This window comes from Limulus polyphemus, unplaced genomic scaffold (genome assembly GCF_000517525.1).
Source record: "Limulus polyphemus unplaced genomic scaffold, Limulus_polyphemus-2.1.2 Scaffold3172, whole genome shotgun sequence".
NCBI lineage: Eukaryota > Metazoa > Arthropoda > Merostomata > Xiphosura > Limulidae > Limulus > Limulus polyphemus.
In genome coordinates, this window is record NW_013668782.1 from 122564 (window position 1) to 140260 (window position 17697).

A 17697-nucleotide genomic window follows, 5' to 3' on the forward strand; every position below is an offset into this window, starting at 1 on the left:
CTTTACACACTATATAGGCTACACTAACGTGACGTTTAGGTCGTTCGTTTAACTATTATGCGTGATGTACGTTTTTCTTTGGGGGGGGGGGGGTTATGAAAGTATTTCAAAACGCGACATTAATTTCTTGATGACCTAATATATATATACCACAGATATTATTACATTTATAGTACTTTATAGACTAAGATGTTTGTAGTTTTCCCAAATAGTATATTAGTATATCTAGTTTTTCGAAGTTTTCTTAATAAATGTTTCATTATGTGTTATACTTGTTCAGTCTGTGATTTGACTTACATATATTAATGATATCTGCTCAATATCTATTGATGATAAAACGTGTGTTTTATATAAGAAAATATAAATGGAGATATTTATTAGATGTTCAAACATATTTGTTCGAATCTGGTATTCAAGGGGATTTATAAAGTATCATAAAAGACACATACTTAGTTAGACACATACTTATCTGACATTTGGTCTTCAGTCTAAACACAGTCCCATAAAGTTACTTTTTTCTTAGTGAATTATCAACCTAAGCTATATGTTCCGAATATTTGTAGAATATCCCTGTCTGAACTTTTGGTTGATTGCTGTGTGTCGAGCAGAGATTAATCTTTATGAGTAGTGAGAGTAAAATGTTTTTGTTGTAAAGTTTGATGAACTCAGCAAAATACAAGAATTGTACATTAACCTTTTCATTTATAAACTATATTAAAAATCTTACATACTGAACTGAAATAAACAATTTGTAATATGGGCATAAAGTATATTTCTCCTTTCTAATATTTACCATTAATGTATTGTCTGATCTTTCTTACATGTTTACTATGAATGATTAGCTATAAGTTTGAACAGTTGATGTAAGATCATAATCGTCTATCTAATATTAGGACCTTTGTAAATAAATGTCTCAGTATGTGTGACAACAGGCTTATTTAGAGTTTGTGATTTTACTTACATACAATGATGATAGCATATATATGGAGACTTGTATTAGTTGGTTAAGCACATTTGTTAGAAACGTGAATAATCAGTTCATGGAATTGAGTAGAAAATATACAAGAAATGTACACTAACTGAAATATACATATTTAATATGTCTCATTGAGAAATAGAATATCACGAATAAACATTTAGTGCATTATATCACTAGATAAAGTGAAAGAATCAGTAAACTATGTTTACTGACTTTTAGAGTCAGAGATGTTTGGTAAAATGGTTGGGATGAGTCAGACTAAATATCCAGTAGGGTTGAAGTGTCATTAATGTTGGAGATTGTTTCTGTCATTTACGTTAAAGGTCAATGACCTTCAGACAGAAACAGATAGAATGCCTATGTGTAATTAGATTTAGTCAACATTATGTGTCGATTTCCAAACCAGCAAGAAACAAGCTCTAGATAAAGATTTGAGAAGATTTCTACAGAAATGTAAGAACATAATTTTCTACAATAGTAATGGTTAAACATAGTTATTTATATAGATCTCCTAAAATTAAGCTTTAGCAGAACAGTTAGATAAGTTAATTAATAAAGCTAAATATGAAAATTAATTTACAGTATATCATTTTTTAGAGATTGATATAAACGTCCTTCTCAGGGTGAATTGATGTAAAAGTATGTCATGCAATGTATTAATTCTTTTTACATTTTCTGACGTTTTATGTGTAAAACACTTATAACTAATTAATAGTTTTCATTTCTATAATTAATACATTGCATGACATACTTTTTACATTTTCTGACGTTTTATGTGTAAAACACTTATAACTAATTAATAGTTTTCATTTCTATAATTAATACATTGCATGACATACTTTTTACATTTTCTGACGTTTTATGTGTAAAACACTTATAACTAATTAATAGTTTTCATTTCTATAATTAATACACTGCATGACATACTTTTTACACTTTCTGACGTTTTATATGTATAACACTTATAACTAATTAATAGTTTTCATTTCTATAATTAATACACTGCATGACATACTTTTTACATTTTCTGACGTTTTATATGTAAAACACTTATAACTAATTAATAGTTTTCATTTCTATTAGAAAATAAATCTATAATCATATACTACAGTACACTAAATCGGTACTTAAACCTTAAAATACTAGTGAGACTGTATTACATTCTGTCAAGCTGGAGAATTGTCAGTTCAAAGGAAACTAACTTATGTTATCTAGAATTGGATGGACAGGTTCGTCGAGATCAAAGGTAGGAGTGCTTTTTAGTTTTAGTTTTCAACAGCAGTAATATAGCATATGCAAGTGTTCTGCCATCCCTTAGAATAACCAGTTACCAAATAATCAAGTTAAAAAAAACTGTGGCAATCGCACATCTTTGTCAAGTTAACAGGCTGCACAACCAGCTCATTCAATTAATTTGTTACTAGTGGTCAAATGTACTAATGAGAAAACACTGTATTAATTTTTTTGACAAGTATATAAAAAAGGCACATGAGGTAGTTTTTAAACCTTGACTTTGCAAAGTTCCATCACAGATGTTACAAGTGTCTTCTTTCTTATTTTTTTCTGTGATTTTAATTTACTAAACCATTCTAATTAATAACAGTGTTAAAGTTTTTCGGTTAAAGATTTAAGATAACTTTATACTGGTCGGCTTCTTGATATCAATGCAAAGCTGATTATAAATAAACCAGAAGTGTAACTGAGTCATATGTATATTTATGGGTGGGTTATAATAATTATAGTAAAAAAAATGTATAAAAGCAAAGAAAAAACTATTTAAGTTTTCTTTAATATACTATTTGTTGGAAATAATATGAAAACTGAAATGATAATTCCCATTAAATTCAAAATTCTGTCGTTTCTTACCATATACATTAGGTTTTATGCTCGTGCATACTTGTTACGTATCGTTCCATCTTTAATAATATACATTGCAATGTAATTATGTTTCAGTTGTAGCTAAAAAGAAAAATAATACTTTTTTAAATAGTTGAATCAAAGCTACCAAATATTTCATGAAATACATGAGCGTTAAAACATAAGACAAAAGATAAAATATGATACATTTTCCCAAATTTGATTAATTAATACACCCCTTTCTTACAGGTTCTACCTCTAACCAACAAACATAACTGCTTCAATTCTCTGCATATAATGTCATAGGTGTTCGTATGATCAAATGACAAAATTTGAACACATTGTTTTCTTTTACCTATCTCTTGACACAGATCATAAATATACTATTAAATTCATCAAGTTTCTTTTGCTTCTGTTCATTTATTTACTTCCTTTTAACTCTGTCGATAACTTTTAGTTCTTTTGCATTACAGGAATGAGGTATCATTGATATATGCTTTTGTTATGACTTAGCACCTAGGCTCTAGAGACTAAAGGAAAACCTCATTATAAACTAAACATTTTTACAGGACAACTCGCGGGAGACAATGATAATCAAGAAGGTAAAAGCGAGGCTGACCAGGAAGAACAAGAACGTCTTGAGGAATTGAAAGAGGCCGAAGAACGCAGAAAAGAAAAGCATAGAAAGATGGAGGAAGAACGAGAAAAGTTTAGACAGGATATTCGAGATAAGGTTAGAAATTAGAAGATACAATATTTTATTGTTTCTTATGTATTTTTAATGATAACAAGCAACTGCGTTTTAGTTAAAATATAAACCGTATGAAAGTTGTTATCGACTGTTAATGAAAATATTGACCAGTAAATCTAAAAGAAACGAAAGGAGAAAGAGAGCGACCATAATTACTCATGGAAACGTTTGTTTTGGGCTTTAATGCCACAAAGTGTTAGAGGATATTTGTGACAAAACATTTTTTAATACATGGTCAACCTTGATAGTCTCATCATTGCAAATAACACTGCCCATCATTAAAAGTACATTAAGAGTCAAAATATATATTAAATGGTGCCATCAATATGTAAGTAAGACGAGGATAGTTGTGACTTGAGTGTCACACTACTCAAACATTGGTGGATAATTACCATCTAAGAGAAAATGGTGGATAACAAAACTATAACTAATGTGAAACTATGCAAACACAACTTCCCCCTTTCGATTACTATTCAAGCTAGAAGCCAGTTAGCATTTGTAGGTTTTAATCTGAAAAACATGCTCCTATGTAACTAACTGACACAAAGCTTTGCCTTGCTGACAGCCTGATAGGGAATGAGAAAAGCATTGACGTCAACTAGTGAAGGTTGATTTGGCGACGATTTTAGTAAGCTTCTTCCTTTGTATTCCAATATGGCCATGAATCCAGATAAACTTGATAAATATAGATAATATTGTAAAATGAGCCTACCTTTTCTGAACATTCAAGAACACTGGGTGAGGAATAGCATAAGCGATTTTATGTCCTTCAAAAAGCTAAGGAAGTTAGTATAGCAGTTAGTGTATCTATTAGCTTGTATATAAGCCAGTGTAAATAAGATTGCCCAGAATCTGTAGGAGGATCATATGAACAGCCATAGAGCTTATCCAAATCATGGCAAAGCCTACAGAGTCACACAATTTCGAGCATCTATAAAATGTGAACAGAAGGATGGCTCAAAAGGTGTTCATTAAAGAGAAGTCAGTACTTCTAGCTATAGATATCCGACTTTTCCAAGTGACCCTGGGAAAGATCACGGTAATAAATGGTAACAAAACATCGTTGGATGGGTTGATAATCAGATTTAGCAATATCATCCAATGTAAGACCCATGTCAATCATGCTTGGATATGAAGGCCGAAAGGAGGAATAACAACCATGATTTTGCAAAAGGCAGAGTCCACTGAGGCCTCAAGATGTAATGACAGGTGGGATGATATGGCAGTGATTAGAATTTTATAGCACACTGCAAAACGTTGGAAATGTCTGAGGTGAAGGGAAGGTTCAAAGTTCTTTAAATATATATCGTGGAATGGAAAAATGTAGAAAGTCCATGTGCAGCGTCAAAGCCTTTGATGGATATACAGGGCTCAATATCTTCAGTTCAATGTATCTGGTTGAATCTTAGGCCAAAGACTCACAGTCAAGCTTAGATCAAGTGAGGCAGCAATAGAATTTAAGCATAGAAAATCTACCTCCTTTCCAAGATTTGAAAGAGAGAATTTGAAGGATGTTTAGTACCCAAGTACACTTGACTTCAAGCTGATTAATGTCCAGAACAAAAGTCAGTTTATTATCAAAGAAAAGTGCTATGACCTTTATCTCAGCCATCATGGTAACCTATACACCTCTCAGATAGAGCTTTGAATAAAGGTGCAATGCAAACTGATAAAATAAATGCTTGAAAATTGTTTTATAGAAAGAAAATATGAAAGTCGTCAACAAAGAAGTTGCAGATGGAAGTTGTTTAGTGATGCCATTTATTCTAATGCTGAAAAGTGTAACATTCAGGATACAGACCTAAACTCTAGTTCCAGTGGAAAGGATTGGGTTATTGTTGGTCCCTTATGGACTTGTAATGACCTCTTTTCTAAAACACTATAGATAGAAAATGGTCATGCAATACATATGAATTGGGGTGTGTAATATGTCAAACCTCTAGATGTTGTTGTAAACGTTCTCAAAATATAAAAAAAAGATTAAAAAACATGATGATCTATCTATAATTAGAATAAGTATTGGTATCCTTTTTTGACTTATAAAAGTGATAACAATTGCCCACACCATCAATAAAGAAACTTTCAACTGGTAGATCTGGTTAGAAACAAGAAAAAAGATCGACAGTGGCAGTAGAGAGATATTATAGCATCTCATAATGTATGTAATCTGGTCTGACTGATGGCTTGCCAGACCAGTGTAGAGAAAGATTTAGTTCCATTAGAGTAAAGGGTGTATTATAGTGATAAAGGCAATCGGGCCAAAATGTTGGGTTTCTTCAGTTCATGCTCTGATCGCCAAGAAGAGAGGGGAATAGATAGGGGTGCAGTATGGACAAGGGTGAAGCAGTATTTCGTTACCTTTGCCATTTCGAGTTTGATGTTTTCTTCCTGGGACTTCACTAACAGCTTGGTTATAACATTGCCCTGGTTCTTATATTCTACCACCTTGTTCTAAGAGGACGACACTTTCGCTGTCTTTTTCATGCTTGTCTTTATTTTGAATATTTGTCTCTTTATTAGTTCCAAATACTTTCTCCTCTTTCAAGACGTTCTTCTATAAAAGCATTTTTGCTTCTTCACCTTTTTTCTCTGCAGTGAGTAAATATTGCTCTACATCATCTAAGACAGGTGCCTCTGATGACTCATTGTAGAGTTTTCCTTTTCCACTGTGAAGGGGATTAACAAAGCTTTTGAAAGTTTCCATTTCTTTTAGCACATTTGAATGGTTCTTTTTTATTTCTGCCTTTCTTAAATCCTTATGGATACCATGTGTTTCAGTGGATATGTCTGCAATAGAGAGAGTTGCAGCCAGGTACATTGATCTCTCGTGGGTTGTGCATACCCATCTCAGATATGCTGGATAGTTGCATGCAATTCCTGTCAATCCTGTACCACTTGCACCTCCATGAGCCTTTGCTTGTCCCATGAAGGTTTATCCACATCAGTTTTACAACCAGCTATCATTGATCTTACTTCACTGAATGCACCTTGTTTTAACATATCTAAAGATCCTGGGTGAGTTTCGACAATGTTTGTCAGTTTAACTGAAAACATTGTCAGCTATCGAGCACTTCAGACATTTGAGTATCATAACAGAAAAAAAAGAGATCTGGCATGAGGTGAATGCAGTATATATAAAGCAAGAACTCATTCTGCTTTACTGCTCCATAAAGCTGAAGAACAAGTCAACATGGTCCAATGTCATACACAACATGATATGTTTCGGCATGTTTCATCTTCCATTGGTTGCAGTGTCTTGACTTATCGATAATACAAATCTGTTCAATCTTATTCTTTATTTGTCTGCCTTTCCAGAAAATATGACTTTCAAAAATTTTTGTAGATCATCTGGCACAACATCTTCTAGATATTCAGCTGCTCACATTTTTGAAATGCATCTATAAATGTTTGTCTTAGTGCATTGGTTACCACAGTTAAAATGTCTGCTGCACTAAGCTGGTATGCCAGCTTTATTACCATAGGCCCCAAGTGGCACAGCTGTATGTCTGCAGACTTAAAACACTAGAAACCTGGTTTCGATACCCGTGGTGGGCAGAGCACAGATAGCCCATTGAGCAGCTTTTTGCTTAACTACAAATAAACAAAATTATTGTCATAGTTATTTCAATTGCTATACTGAATACAAGCTGTGACAGATATTTGCCACCGACTTCTTGAAAGTCTGCAAATGTTATTTGCTTGCCAATTATTATGTTTTTTCAACTTCTCAGCTCTGTAATTAGAGTTAGGATATTGTGTGGTGTCCAACAATGATATGTATTGTGTAAATAGATCTGTCAGTTACATGATTATTTTCTTCTTTACTATTTTCTTCAATACTTCTTCACACACTTTTGAAAAGCATGTTCATGGGCCTTTTTAGTCCACATTGTTTATCGTTTCTCTTCTGATCTATTCCAATTACCCATGATTCTTCTCTGCTACAGCTTTCATAGTACTGTGCCTCCACAGCAAACGGATCAACCTTTGAAATTATTGTGAGCAATTTCTCATCACCTTTTCTTTCTACTGATCTTATTACTGCTTTATCCCAACCACAAGGACATGTGGGTGTAGTTTTTGATACACTGACGCCTTTTTTGCGTATCTTTTCATAGCCAGCTACGTTACAAAATATGCAGTCTTGACTTAAAAGCACTCTATCACTGGTAGCAGGAGCAGAGTAAGATATTTCAATGACTATACCAGATAAAGAAGTTGTTGCAGCTTCAGAAGCTTGAGATGGTGATAGCCTGTCTTGAGTTTTTGTAAACTTTTGACAGCAGTCTCTGTGATAACCCAGTCCACCATCTATTCGTAGCTGTTTAGGTATCATTTTGCAATCCTCATTCATCCTATTGGATGAATCTGTGGGTTCATTTTTTTTTCTTTTTGTCAGTATATCTTCTATTTTTTTTTAGTCGTTCATCATTAAGAAGCGTAATGTTCATGCATGATGAGGTCTTGTTATGTATGACACATGTTGTTTGCTCTTCGTTTCCTTCTTTCTTTACTTTCTACCGTTTCTGTTGAAACGATTCATGCAGTGAAAGTAAACGTTTATTTATACGCGTGAATACAAGGTCAAATTATAATATGCAATAATATTAGGTACTTAATGAATTCAATATAAAATATACTGCACTAGCAATTACATTGTGTGATTTGACATGTTTTTTTTATTATTCCGACTTCATTTCCCTCGGCTAAAAAGCCTCGTCGGCCATACCGACAAAAACAGGCAGACACTTCTTCTTGGGAACATCTCTAAATCTGTCATTTAGGAGCCAAAGTATTAGCAAATCACAATGGTAAGAGTTGCTGAGACAGGTGCATCGTAGGCTATCAGGGATGGTAACCTACACGGATCCGCGAAATACAGTTATAAGTGCTCAAAGTATTCGCTCTAAGTGAGTGCCATATTTAATCAAATCTGAAACAACACGAAACCTGGGGTTTACACATTGATTATTGATTTTGAGGAACACCTTGTATATTGTCTATTAAACTAAGGAACTTGAAAGTTAATAGAATAAAGAAAATATCTGGTAGATTTAAGAATAAGTTACTTTTCTCGATCTACAAGTTGGCGAAATATTTGGTTTTCCCCATAGATTAAATTATTTACGAGCTGTGATATAATGGCACCCAAGTACGTTTTATTAGTTTATTATGACATTTTAGTATGGAATTAAGAAAAAAGAAGAACCAACAATGGAGACAGACCAATCAGGTGCGACCCTTAAACCAGAAACACCTGGAGCATTAAAAGCAGAAGCTGAAAATGAAGAAAGCGATGATTTAAAGAGTAAGTCTTTTTTTTGGAAGTGTACATGTATGTATCTATATCTTAAACCATTAAACAACTTTATTTTTAAATTTTCGTTCCAGTTCTCAAATACATATCAATATATTCATTATTATAATACATTCAGTTTTTAAGGACAAATTCAAACTTCTGAACTGTGTTTTAAACCCTCAATTATTTCAAGTCGTTACGTTTCATTTTATTGATAAATAACTACCTATTTCCTTCACACTCTCCAGACCACTGAGTTATTTATGAATCATTATATTAAATATAACATCATGTAATAATACTCTTAAGCCTATAATATGTATAAGTTCCTTATACGTTCAGTAGATGATGCCTTTAAAAATATAAAAAGCCAACCCCTTGAAAGGAGGTGTTGAGCTTGAAAGCTCACTTGTTTTTTCTCTGCAATCCATATCTCGAAAACCAAGAAGATAAAAATTCACATTGAAGACACCATACACGACAGCTTGGGTTGGAAGAAGGCTAAGATTAGCTTTGAGTCACCCTTCTGTTGCTATCCAACGGAAAAAATACATTTCTTTTATTGTTAACGTCTTGTGGACGTTTTGAAAATTACTTTACTTGTATCATGTTGGCATGGTAATTTTCTGTATATAACCCATCTTCTTCTTCTTTGAAGGTAAAAAAATGATCAGGCAAAGCTAAAATTTTATTGGAAAAAGGCACAGAGCAATAGAAAATGAATATCTTGGAATTGATGGGAATTTGATTCTGATGTTGATAATTTTCCAAAAATAGCAATATATCAATTTTTGTTTTATAATTTGTTCAGGTCTTATAAGCTGATAGTACCTCTTACAGATGAGGATTTTTTTGCTGCTGGAGCTGTTAAGCCTAAAAGGGTTCCATGCAATAAACAACATACGAAAAATATCTAAAGAAAAAAGGCCGTGGGTCATTTGGCTATCAGACAGAAGAAAAATAAAATATTACTTTTCAGAAGTAGTGTGACAGCAAGCCAATGCATTTGATATCATCGTTTGATAACTGCAATCCTGTAAAAGAGGTGCAGCGATGGTCAGTCACAGAATAAAATCCATCGAACATCCGGCTGTGGTCTAGGTTTATAATAAATCAATGGTGGGGAGTAGTTCTCCATGATATGGATTATATGTAAAGATGTGCACTATGAAAGTGCTTGGCTTATTTACAAGTTATTCTATCAAATTAGAAAATAAAGGCCAAAACACCTTATTGATTTTCACAGTTTTTGTTGAGATCAAAAGTGACTAACGTTGGGGTAAAAAGGGAAAGACCATCACCATTTAAAACTTGGCAAATCATTGCAGAAAAATGACACTATATGCAGTTTTTGGCATTAGATATGATAGTGTGGAACATTAGCTACACTGAGTATTAGGCAAGAGATTGAAAAATTGCACTCAAAACCATTCAGTTGTTTCTTGGGAGAAATGCAAAGTTAATCTGTGTTTCACAAAGAACAGATTTTGTTTAAATGTATTCTGTATGGAATAATGATTGCAAACTTATTGTGTGATAAGGTAACTAGTAAATGTATTGACATTCGATAGAACCTTTATGAATAATTTAATTATATTTACAACATAGTATTTCAACGAGTACTTCATTTTGGACAAGTTGGTGTGGAAGGAATACACAGTTGGAATGTACCCTGTCTCTACTTTTATATTTGTCAAATTTTCACATACCTTGATTTTCTATAACCCGGAAATAAATTGGGCTAGAAAGGGCTAAAAACAATGTAAAGTACCTTTATGAATTCCAGTAAATGTCAATACGAAAAACAAGGTGGTATTCTGACATTGTAAAATTTAAAGAACGCCCAAAACAAAGAGCAAAGTATAATTTTTTTATTTTATGACAAGTTATTTGATACTCTTGGTTCATAACGATTTGAATGTTTAAAATTATTCTAAGATTGCGAATAATAGATAGTGCTTATTTCAGTTTGTTTAGATATTCAAGTTTTTTTTCTTCCGAGTTCTCTTTAGCACAAGTTACTCAACTTGAGTATGTACAGTTTTTTGTTACATGGAACATGGTGACAGGTTTTAGATTACAGTTTAAGACATCACAAAAATTATCACTGCTCATTACGGCATTAATATATTGGCTATGTTTTTGCCTGAAATTAATTTGAAGTCCATGCTAGTAGCTTTTAGAAAGACTCGAGGAAAGTATTTTAAATCCACGCCACTTTCGTTTTAGAAAAACTCGGCAAGTTGTTACAGACCGTGTTGGTTTCTTCCATGAAGAATTATGAAACATTTTGAAATCCATGCTAGGTTTTCTCAGGAAGAGTCAAGGATGTTTTGATATTCATGACGAATATCAAAATATCCTTGAATCTTCCTGAGAAAACCTAGCATAAGTATCAAAACTTCCTTGACTCTTCCTGAGAAAACCTAGCATGAATATCAAAACATCCTTGACTCTTCCTGACCAAACCTAGCATGAATATCAAAATATCCTAGAATCTTCCTGAGAAAACCTAGCACGAATATCAAAATATCCTTGAATCTTCCTAAGAAAACCTAGCATAAGTATCAAAATATCCTAGAATCTTCCTGAGAAAACCTAGCAAAACCTAGCATGAATATCTCAGGAAGAGTCAAGGAGTTTAGATCCGTACTAGCTTCTCTTAAGAAGAATCAATGAAGCTTTGAAATTCCTGCAGGCTACCCTTAAGAATAAATATTATTCACTATTTATATCATTTTAATTCAAGCTGTAAAATATTCGAGGAAGACACCAACAGGACGCTTATACCTCTCAATCTAGTTTAAAGAAATTATTGTAACGTTATTGAATATCGTTGTTTCTTTTTTATTCAGAACTGAAGAGCAATTTGGAAAACCAAGTAACGGAGCTCAAGTCTTCTGTGGAAGAGAAGTGTGTTCTTCAGTGACAGAAAAAATTTCAGATATCCAATGTTTTTTCTTCCGAGTTCTCTTTAGCACAAGTTACTCAACTTGAGTATGTACAGTGAACATGGTGATAGGTTTTAGATTACAATTTAGCCCATCAGAAACTCTAAGAACAAACTCAAAATCTCTTTCTCAGTTGTGATTTTATCTTTCAGTTTGTTTAGATTTGTCTAATGTTATCCGATATCCTTTAAGGACAAAATACTTGGCACTCTTTCTTCTAGGAAACCCTTCTTCCCAGGATAGATAGCAAGTAACTTTTACTGTACTTAAAAGAACCCCGAGACCAATTTTATGATTAGCACATGTGCTTTAACTAATCAATTAGAATACAGAGTGCCTTTTGAATTCCTTAGTTTTAACAACCAGACTATCATTTTCATTTGTGCTTGAGATAATGGGATGGTTTATGAAAGGGTTTAGTCATTACTTTACCACTCAGCACTTCTGCACTGGCCTTAGAAATCACTCTTTATCGTGTTATACTCACAAGTTTTTATCCAAACAACGAATTTTTATAGCACCATTTTTAGTCAACCCCTTTGTAGGTTCTGTTATACACGAATGAACCAATGTAAATATATTTTCTAGTAATCCTCTTGTAGATCATTAGTACAGGACCAATGGGTTAATAATTTGTGTTTCCGGCGTAAGGGTTCGCACTATTAGGAACACATGAACGTAGAAATAGCGTATGATGGCAGAGACAAGGCATGGGTTAACTGGAAAATCTGGGAGACATTTTTAAGGCACGTTTACCAGTTCCATGTTTTTAGGTAACAGACCTCTTAGTATTTGCGATATTCATCTAATAATATTTGTTAAACAGCACATAGCAATTATTGTATTTTAAACAACGAATTTGTTCTTTAAAGAGATGTAGAAAGTTGGTTGTTAAAAACTAGAAATATCAGTCAGCTCAAGTTTGGATTTTAATATTTATTTCCACGATATATGTCTAATAAACATCTGTTGGAAAAATAGATCTCGTGAAGTTGTTTTGAACACAATTTAGCTTTTTTATTTTGAAAATCAAACCCACTCTCGTGTTTCACTATGAAACTAAAATGAATTAATTCAAGAAATATATTTTTAGAATTTTGATAAATTATCTTAATTGCTAATAGAAAATTCATTACTCTTATTCAAGCAATTTGCTGTTCCTGAACAACATTGAATCAAGTGATTCATGTGAATTCTCCATATTATTAGTCTAATCCATTGAGAGAAAAGTAAACTGTAACTGACCAAACTACATAACATACTTAGAGTCATTTACTGTCTACAGCTTGCTTACTAAGCATAGTTTCCTGTTTGTCTGCAGTAAGCTGTTTCCGGACCTACAGATCACAGGATCAATCAATTTTATATATATAAAAGATGAATTGTTATAAAAATATGTGTTTAGCATATATTAAATCATACATATGACATACAGCACTGGGCTGAAACTATTGTAATATTGATGAATATAGTAGCACAAACAAAAGTGATTAATTACACAATTAATATTCTAGATTTGTGAGATAGCTCTTTCGTAAAACTATTGAACCTGAAATAAATGATAAAAATCGAATTATTTTATCAATGTTACACATCAATTAAAAAACACATGATTGAATTTATGTCAGTGTCATGAACTATCTTCACCTTGATATTAATCTTTTGTACTTGATCTTAGTTTGCATTATAATATTTGCCCTAATTCTATTATGATCAGCTTAACCTTCCGAATTTCGTGTCTACGGAAATATTACATTTCTCTCATGGAACATTATCACCTAATCATTCATGTTGCATACATGATTTCTAGTTACATTTTGAGAATTTAAATTTTACTGGGATCTTCTAAGTGTCCAAGAACATATCATATTTTAAACATTAAGATATAATGTATTGATATCAATTCAATCCATGAATTTTGCTTCCATTTATCCCCATGTCTGTTGAACATGATACTCACCTATTTCGGTGATAGTTACGAAGAATAGTAAGGATTTTATCCCCTCTTTCCATCATTCATATATAATTCTTTTTAAAAGTTTGTCCAAGTTACTAAATCCACGAACGTTATTGATCCTGGACAAGACTACTTCACGGGAATACTTTTTTTTTTTTTTTACAAATGAAACAGGGATGGTATTTATGCTGTTCGACATTTACTGTACGAAAGTGTGTCTGACTTTATATTTTTGAGCTTGAATTATTTCTTATTACTGATATGAAAAAGCTGCTTCATGAAACTGATAGCTTTATAGATGTAGTTAGATGTTTCGCATGACTCAAGACAGGTTGAATACCCCACTTGTTTCAGAAGCTGTGTGCAATACCTAATAATATCAGACAGCTATTAAGGAAAGAATAGCACAAATTGCGAGCATTTGTTAGAAAATTAATTCACTTTAAGATATTGTGTTCCTTTCATTCAATACAGAGTAATAATACCACGCAGTCTTTATTACAAACAAAGAATAACATTGTATATTTACAGAAACTTTTATAAGTAAGATAAAATCAATATCATTTTTATTAAAAATTAATCAGGCAAAGCTCTCTTCAAACATTATCAATAAAAGGCATAAACTCTCTATTTATAAAAACACTAAAAATTAGCTAAGTTGATTTATCAAACAGAGACATTATGGCTCTGAAGTTAAAATCTTCTGTTTATTTACAAGTATTTAAGCTTAGAGTGTAATAATAAGGCTAAAATACTTAACTAAAATAAATTAGCTATATTGCATTGCATATAATTCCTACAAGGTCAGGAGGTATCTTATTAGTAGAAGCGACATAATGGTCAGCTTCGGGTATACCTAACCTAATACCAATTTTTAAAATACTTCAGACAATTCGCTTGCAGCTTCAAAATCATGGATCTCTCAAAGAACGCACCCAACTGAAAACGATAATACACCTCGCGACTTTCTGTATAACTTTTTTTTCGAAGTGATATCTAGATTACTTTTCCTAATTTTTAACTTGTAGACTAGAGGGGAGACGGTTAGTCAACAGCATCCACCACCTTCCCTTGAATCGCTCTTATCTGACAGAATAGTAGGATTTGACTGTCACATAGCCCTAAAGTGCCCTGTCTGTCTGTGATTTATATTTGTCATATAAAAAAACACTTCATTTCTATGTGGTTTTTCACTATTTTTCCTCAATAAAAAGATGCGCATGCACATGCCTGCACGCAAGTGGATAAGATAAGTAATACCCAGGTGCACACCCTCAGGGTCCACTTAGTATGGGTGCAAAATTTCAAGTTTCTAGGTTCTTTCCTCTTGGAGTTATGGAAGTCACACACAGAGACCCACAGACATGTACTATTATTATCATAGATTAATTTGTTCCTACATGACAACACTTTAAAAGTTATATTTGACAGTTCCGTGATTCAAATATTTCTTTACTTAATTCATTGAAGTTGATAAATATGCAACATTCATACAAATATTCAGCAAAATTCAATTAACTCATGGATACTGAGGTAGCAATGAGACTATCAGTGCTATGACACGATCTTTTATCCTCAATGTTTCGACTGCAAGTCTTCTTCAGGAGATTGTGACACTGATCTAATTTAATATCTTGGCAATAATTTCGATTTAAAATCTAACAGGCCTGAAAGATAATCAGGAGTCCTCAGAAACTGTTGTTTTTCTTCGCCCCACTTGCGAAATTTAGAATCATTCTTTATGTGAATTATTAAAATGTTTATGCCGAAAATTTAAGCAACTTAATTTGGTTTAACAGGCGACGTGTGACCGTTAGTAGCGCGTGGTTAAAGGATTAACAGGCAGTGTACGTGACTAATTAACAACCTCGAGATATCTGGGAAAGCTGTGAGTATCAAAAGCTGAAGGCAAGAAGCAGTTTAGCAGGGAGGAGAGGTTGAGAAAAGGATCAAAGCAGTGACAAGGGTGGCAAGACCCTTAATAATGACTGACCTGAAACACTGGAACTAAGTCATCAATTAAACTTTTAATGAATAGATGGACTGTAAAGTTAAAGTGGTATAATTAAAAGTTTCATAAAATCAGGATAAATTTCTTGGGTTTTGTTACAAGTCTTAAAAGGTTTGTATACATTAGGTATAATAGACCATTATAAAGAAAACACTTGGCTGGAAACATTGGTGGTAGTCTTCTTCAAAGACTGGTTCACGGAAACTGGTACTGGAAGTTTTCGTCGAACACGGCATCGGTCCTGTAATCGTAGGATGAATGAGACTGTTTGCATGATGAGTGAAGGATTCTGTCTGGGTTCTCCTGGCTTTCTTACAGATGCGTGTCTGGGTTTAACAGGTTTGTGTTTGGAAGGAATCAGTCGATGTTGAAGAGTGGTTTAGTGGTGGTTGAGTCTGCATGGATTGAGTTTTCATTGTATCCTTCTTTGAACGTAGGGTCTGGGTAAATCTGTGTATTGGCTCCGGTAACTTCTCGACTTATTTGATCAACGTGAACATGTCTTTGGAATTTGCTTCTGGTTGTGAGTGTTTTTTGACAGGAGTGGTTTGAATGAGGGCGATGGGTGTTTCTGAGACTGTCATCGTTGGTTTGCTGGTATGTTGGATGCTCTGGAGGTTTGGCTGGAAAAAATATAGAAGGTTGAAGGCGTCATCTTGGTGTTTCAGCTCTAATGTTGAAAAAGAAGTAGAAAACACCATGAGTGAGAATGTGTTCAGCTGTAAATTTGGAAGCTGTTACAATTTTGACATTGCTGGTCGGTTTCACCAAGCTTACAACCGCTTCCACCCACTTGTAGAATTCCACTGTCCTAGGAAATACAGAGAGTGGGAAGAGAGTAATGTATCTCTTAGAAGAGAATCTTCGCACTCCAACCATGAAGGGGATGCCAAAGGTACACAAAAGAGGCATCCCCATGCAACCTATAATATCAGGCATAGGTAGTGCCCCACATAGGTTAGCCAAGGTCCTGGCCAAACCACTATTTAGAGGTCTTCGGTTCAATAAGCAACTCACATCTGAAGAACTCAACATACCTTATCAGAAGCTTTGACATAAAGTTGCTGTTCCCGAAGGTACCTACAGAGGCTGCTATCAGGGATACCACCAGAGTGATACAGGAGATGAGAGATGATCTCCTTCTCACTAGGGAAGATTACAACAAACTCGTATAATGGGCTGGCCATGGGCTCACCATTATATGCTGTCCTAGCTTCTCTAGTAATGGAGTCATTGGAAGAAAAATATTACAGAGGCATCATAAGCAAACACTCGATCTGTTTGAGATACGTGGACGACGTTCTAGCCATATTACCAAGAATACAAGACGTACAGGCGAAATTGGCAAGACTGAATGGGATTCTAAAAGACACACAGTTCATATGGATATCGGACTGTCACGTAAGCAGAATAAAAACCTCATTTGACATGATTAGGGTTTCAGAATTTATTATTAGAATAAATATATAAAATAAATTAGAATCGACATTATAATATAATAGTGGTTTTACTTAGTTTATTATAAAATATTACTATATTTTATTTCCTTTTACATTATGTACACTGTGTATGATTTTAAATTTCTTCTTCAAAGTGACATTTGTTATATGTACAATGTTCGTGCATTTCTTTTTCTTGTTCATAAATAGTAACTATTTGATAAATAGCAATGATAAATAGTAGTTTTTTACTTTTAAAAACGTAGCTATTTATAATGCTCCCTAAAGAGTAAAAAAATAAATTACAGTGAAAGCAATGAAGATTTTGTAGGTTCTGAACCAAACCAAATAACAGTAAACCTTTTTTGATTTACGGTATTTTTTATTTTGATGTTTTGAGCTTTTTTGTGTTTAGAACAATATATACTAATTTTTAAAGTATCAAATTGAATT

The 17697-nt window shown here is 33.2% G+C and overlaps 1 protein-coding gene across 1 annotated transcript in view; it reads left to right on the top strand.

Moving 5' to 3' along the window:
• LOC106468810 (complexin-like) overlaps nucleotides 1-12544 on the top strand; it is a 26061-nt gene extending 13517 nt beyond the window's left edge. Inside the window, exons 3-5 of the mRNA XM_013929251.2 lie at nucleotides 3406-3569; nucleotides 8772-8895; nucleotides 11742-12544. Of these exons, the coding sequence (XP_013784705.2) occupies nucleotides 3406-3569; nucleotides 8772-8895; nucleotides 11742-11815 (362 nt within the window). The 3' untranslated portion in view covers nucleotides 11816-12544. The remainder of the gene's footprint in view (nucleotides 1-3405; nucleotides 3570-8771; nucleotides 8896-11741) is intronic.
• The last annotated feature ends 5153 nt before the right edge of the window (nucleotides 12545-17697 follow it).